The 5,993-nt window shown below is 39.6% G+C and overlaps 1 protein-coding gene across 1 annotated transcript; it reads left to right on the forward strand.

Annotated features, from left to right (window-relative positions):
- The first annotated feature begins 2,315 nt into the window (after positions 1-2,315).
- On the forward strand, positions 2,316-5,231 carry zgc:162730 (uncharacterized protein LOC564559 homolog). Its single transcript, XM_061072871.1, has 2 exons — positions 2,316-2,464; positions 2,950-5,231. The coding sequence occupies exons 1-2, from the start codon at positions 2,432-2,434 to the stop codon at positions 4,213-4,215; spliced, it is 1,299 nt and encodes a 432-aa protein (XP_060928854.1). The 5' UTR covers positions 2,316-2,431; the 3' UTR covers positions 4,216-5,231.
- Positions 5,232-5,993: the final 762 nt, after the last annotated feature.

Genomic DNA, 5,993 nt, shown 5'->3' on the forward strand with positions numbered 1-5,993 from the left:
AAAATAAAAATCTGTTGTATGTCAGTTTTTTCAAGTCTATATTAAATTCCCAGGACTTAAGCAACATTTGATACCTACATTTTAGCTGGATGAGGAACTTTTGTTTAACTTCACATTTCACATCTGTACAAATTTTGAATTCCCGATATTTTTTGTGGTGGCAACCCTCACCCATTTACTGCAACTTGGTCATTATCATTGGACTGACTTTTCTACACTTGCACAACATTTGTGTAGTATGCACTATCATTGCCAGGACTCTACATGACTCATGTGAGTGGGCGGCACATGAAAATAATGTTGTCACCCGATGTGCTGATATCAGCACAACTGCCTTAATCTCAGAAACGACACAGAAACTGATACGAATGTTAACATCAGGCAATGGAGGCTTCTTGATTTATTAGTTGGGTTAGGGTGACTCTAAACAGGCCAGGAGATTATTTCTTTGTTTTACTTTTCCGCTTCCTTAAGCTTCTAATTTAATTATTGAATAGTAAGCACAAGTAGAAATAAAGATTCGTTTTTTTCATAGAGCATATGTAACAGTATCTGACAAATCACTTCGCGGAGGTGAGAATTCCAGAATAACAGTAAAAAAAAAAAGAGTTATGAGTGAAAAGTGAAGAAACTCAACAGAGCAGAGTATTGAAAAAACAGATTTGAAGTATTAAGTAAAGTTCATGTCCATGTGAATCGAAGTTAAATCTAAAAATATATACATTCTAGTGTACAAATGGCAAAATGAGACGCTTTTGTTCAGGTTCATTTTGTTTGGACTATTTTGTCCAGTTGCTCATTTCATACTAACCGGTTTCAGGAGGTGGTGTCACTGCTCTGGGAGAGTATTAGAGCTCTCAGTTTTAAATCCCAGAAACTAAAGGAAATAAAGGGGAAAAGTAGCTGCATATATTCTGGTAACAAACTACAACAAAACAAGACACAGTTATTCATTTGCTCTCTGTGGGTTAAAAAACACTCCGAAACTCTTTGGTCAGGGATTTCTAACACTTCCTATAAACCCACCATTAGTCACATTGTGTATACTGTAAATATATGGCTGTGTACATTGCCCTACTTCTGCTGCTCCACTGCTGTAGGATGAAAACAATGAGGCCCAAACTAAACCTGTGAAAACGTTCACACAGCTGGGATGAGTTATCCCTCTCTGCACAATGGAAAATAAGCACATACAGAATCATGTTAAAAAACTATTACAACATATAATTGAGGATTGATGTAAAAAATATTTCTTTAAGCCAAAAAAAGCCTGGCACCAGTTTATATATGAGACTATTTATTTGCCATCCTAACCCAAATTCATCACTGTTTTATTGTGGTATTATCATTCACACTCTTATAATATCTTGTGTTTTACTCAATGCTGCTTTTATGTACATTGTATGTCCTCATTTCCTCATACAGCCAGACATCTATAAAACAAAACCGATACCTTTTTAAAAGTAAAAACACAACTGAAAAAGCATATACAAGTAACATTTATAATAATATGTCATATGTATATTTAATTAATTCATTTCCAATTTAGACATTGCAATTTCTTTCAATCTTATCTTCAGTATTTCGAAAAAATGCAACTTAAACTTCACTTCACTGATATAGACTTGGAGTGTCATCATATTCCTTGACTTTGATTAAAAATATATAACTTGCTTTCTATCTTTCTATCTATCTATCTATCTATCTATCTATCTATCTATCTATCTATCTATCTATCTATCTATCTATCTATCTATCTATCTATCTATCTATCTATCTATCTATCTATCTATCTATCTATCTATCTATCTATCTATCTATCTATCTATCTATCTATCTATCTCTCTCTCTCTCTCTCTATATATATATATATATATATATATATATATATATATATATATATATATATCTGTATATCTTTATATCTATCTATCTATGTCTAAATAAATCAACTTTTTTTATTCGTATTATTAATAATATTAATAATATTATTTGTTTCTGTACTTGTATTTTTATTTGTATTATTACTATTCATAATATTATTAGTATTATTATTATACATTTACAAAGTTATGTATCCATAAATGGAAAGAGAATTTAGGCCCTAAGATCTGGACAAATAAAACTGAAACTCTTCACCCAGCTGGCTAAAATTGAACACTTTTCTTTCTTGTTTTTTTTCTGCTGTAGCTTCAGGACCCGCCCCTCGACTCAGCTTTCAGGGTGAGATCACAGAGGGGCGGGTCATCCGGGAACTTAGCGAATGGAAACTCCTCCCAAGGACTTTTCACAGCCTTTATAACTCGTCAGTCGGAGGAGCCACAGACACAACTTTAAGTCAGGGTACAGGTATCGAGCAGCGAACCCCTGGATCAGAGCTGACACCTTTTTATCCTCCTTCTTCTTCTCCCTTCTGCGAAAGAGGTACAGCATGTCCGAAATGCTCGACGACATCTTCAGGAAGGTGAGCCCAAAGCTTTTGTTGTGGAAATAAAAATGGAGCTGGAGCGGAGTTAGAGCTCTGACACTCCCTCCCTGAAGAGTTTTTCTTGTTGTTGTTTGTTTACTCCCGCTTCTTGTTTTGCTGTAATCCGACAGAGAAAAGTTTTTAAACTAGCTATACTCACAGAGGATTTGCTTTAGTGTGAAAAATATAGAGATTAGGGAGGGAAATTAGTTTTCTCAGATTAAGTTGATAAATTAACATGTAGTTATTTTTTTTTCATAACTTTGTTATGATATTTTTTGTATGCACGCAGTCTCTGAAGAAAACTTTTTCTCTTCAAACAAACGTAAATATTTGAAAAAAAAAAAAAAGGAAATAAATCTAAAAACAATGATCTAAAAATCCTAACTGTTCATTTGTTTTATTAGTTTGCTTATATGTTGTGGTTTTCTAATTATAAGTGTGGAAGTTTGTATAGTGACAGTTTGAATCCTCTCGTACAGAACTTCCTGAACTCCATGGACGAAGCCATTCTTGCCACACAGCCTCAACTCAAAGTCCCAGGGCAGAGTCGCCTGAAGCGGTCGCCCTCCCTCTTCGACCCCCCCTCCCTTCCCGAGTCCTCCAGCCACAGCTTGAGCAACGAGCACGTCAACGGTGATGACAGCGGCAGCCCCTTCTGGCAGTCAAACATCTGGAGCCAGGCCCCCATCTCCAAACCCAAGCAGCCGCCCTTCAGGCCCGACCGCTCCATGAGCCTGACGGAGTCCAGCAGCACCCTGCTCTCCTCGTTCGCACAGCTGAAGAACCTGGAGGCTTTCCCCTTGGGTCCTGCGACGACTGTGGCCCCCCCGCCGGGCTTCCCTCCATCGTCCTCCTTTTTGGCCCAGATCCAACCAACGCTGTCCTCTAACCGTTACAAGACTGAATTGTGCCGCGGCTTCCAGGAGACCGGCAGCTGCAAGTATGGCAGCAAGTGCCAGTTTGCCCACGGTGAGGATGAGGTGAGAGGACTTAACCGCCACCCCAAGTACAAGACGGAGCCGTGCAGAACCTTCTACAACTTTGGCTATTGCCCCTACGGCTCACGTTGCCACTTCATCCACGAGGAGAAAATCAATGGAGCTCCGTTTCCCTCCAAATACGCAAACCAGCGTCAGCCAAATCCTTCATGTCTCAGTGGTCAGAATCCACGCCACCAGCTCCGACAGAGTGTCAGTTTTGCTGGCTTCCTGGAGTCTTCACGCAGCTCATCTCCTCCATCCTTCCCTTCATCCTTCAACGATCTGAACCTGGGCTTCAGCCGTGCTGCCTCTGTTTCTCCACCTCCCGCTGATCTCCTCTCTCCAGTGTTTGCCGACTCCCCTGCAATGGGTGCAGCATTCCAGTTTGGCAACCACCAGACCCGAGCCAGCGCCGGAGACATCCACAGCATTCCTATCATCCAGGAGCCAAAGGCCTCGCGCTGTGTGTGTGGCCATGGGAATAACTTTAACAACAGCAGCAACAACAGCAGAGGGTTTGGCAACATGGAGGCTGACGGGCACCAGCAGGACAGCAACACGCTGTTTCCTGGCTCTGGAGGCCACGGGGCCTTCACCAAGCCTGCTGCACTCCAGCGTTTCTCCTCTGAGGACTCCCTGGAGGACAGCTACAGCAGCTCCAGCGGAGGTTCCAGCGGAGGCTCCAGCGGAACCGAGTCCCCAACGTTTGACGGCTCAGCCACCAAGAGGCTCACTGTGTTCGAACGCCTGTCCCTGTCTGACTAAGAGGACGCGAAGGGAAAGAGCAGAAGAGAACTGTCTGGACTTTCTTCAGAACCAGATCTAATCGGGACAAGTCAGCTTTAGATGACACAACAACACTTAAAACATCTTAATTTATCTTTGCAAAAATGGACAAACTACAAATACTGAGATTAGTACCCAAATCTTTTCAGTCTCTATTTTTATACTTAAAAAAGCCTATCAGACCTATGTATGTGGTCTTCCATAAGAGCTAACTCCTCTGCAGGTCCGGACAGCACCAGTAAATAGTCTGGTTTGTAAATTGTTGATTAATTCCAGTGCCTTAATGATAATACTTGCTCTCAGTGCCACAAACAGTATGTTTGATTCTGTAGCCTTAATCAGTGAGACCTGAAGTGTGTCATTGATCCCATTTTTATCTGTGATATGCACTTTACAGCTGATTCAAATGGGAGAAACTGTCAAATCTCCCAGTAGCATTCAACCAAAGCTTCATACTTCACTCTGCCTGTGTGTATGTCTGTGCGTGTGTCTGTGTATATGCATGTGAGGCTGTGTGTGTGTAACCATTTTTCTAAATCGGCCTGGGGTGCACGAGTAAATGAATGAATGCTTAAAGATCAAAATAGTAAAATGAATGTCAGTGAGTTTAGAGTTAAATATTAGTCAAAGTCAGAATCCTGACTTATTTTTATTCGATTTCCTCCTGTAAAACGTTCTGTTGTCTAATTTGTGCGCTGCACCCCGTCCCCCTGTTTGTTTGAAAACCTGGTTCAGGGACTTTTAACACCACAGTATTCCTTTTGGTTATTGGTTGCCTTGTGTTGTTTAACTTAAAAACTAATATATTTATTATGATATTTATTTGTGTTTAACGAATAAAAAAAATGTATTTTGTACTTTATTTATGGAGAAATCTTTCAAGGTCTGTGAAATACCAATGTGAGTGGGGACAAAAGCAGTTAAAAAAGAGAATCTTATATTTTTAATTGCCTGAAAGGGACAAAAATAAAATCTGAATGTATAAAGAAATGAAACTGACTCTTTGTTTATTCTGTGAGAATTTGATACTTCCTTATTTCACATAGATTGTACATTATTTTGCATCTTCACATGCAGAGTGAAGGATTTTATTTACCCATCATGCCTTTCAGATATTTGAGGGAAATTAATGGGAATGCAGCATGTTATTAATGCTGACATACAATTTAATTATATGTAACTGGTTTTAAGAATTGACTATTTTCAACCTCTTGAGGAATCTAACCTAGTTTTTTCCAGTGAAATCCAACAGTAAACTCAAATCTTTCATAAAAAAAATTGTATTTGAGGTTGAACCAACATGAAGGTTTAGTTTCAATTCAAGACAGCACATTTCAGCTTCATATTCATAAGGCCAAGGAGTTAAAAACATTCCTGCACTTTACACATAAGGCTTCATATGAATTTATATAACCTCTATTGTTTTACAACGGAAACGAGGATTGCATGTGGATCGCCTGTCGTCCTCTCCCCTGCTGTGTTTAGTGGCACACATCGACTTTGTTGTGTATACAGTGAAGTATTTAGATCACCTCATGCACGCACACCATCACACAACTTCTAATTTCCAGGTAAAAGCTGCAGTGTTTTCAGAGCTGTTTTCAGGGATGCTCCAAGTTTCTGTAACAAAACTACCTCCATGAACTCTACAAATACAGTGTATGTGCGTCAAATTCAGGTGGTTGTTCATTGGTCAGGAGCAGCAACCAAAGCTCTTCACGCTCTATGAGAAATGTTCAACTTTGTGGGGATTCCAC

Source organism: Limanda limanda, chromosome 6 (genome assembly GCF_963576545.1).
Source record: "Limanda limanda chromosome 6, fLimLim1.1, whole genome shotgun sequence".
NCBI lineage: Eukaryota > Metazoa > Chordata > Actinopteri > Pleuronectiformes > Pleuronectidae > Limanda > Limanda limanda.

Excerpts from the sequence above, each read along its gene's own strand:
- zgc:162730 (XM_061072871.1), top strand. The coding sequence starts at position 2,432 with ATGTCCGAAATGCTCGACGACATCTTCAGGAAG. Across the intron at positions 2,465-2,949 it reads TCGACGACATCTTCAGGAAG|AACTTCCTGAACTCCATGGA; the intron begins GTGAGCCCAAAG and ends CCTCTCGTACAG.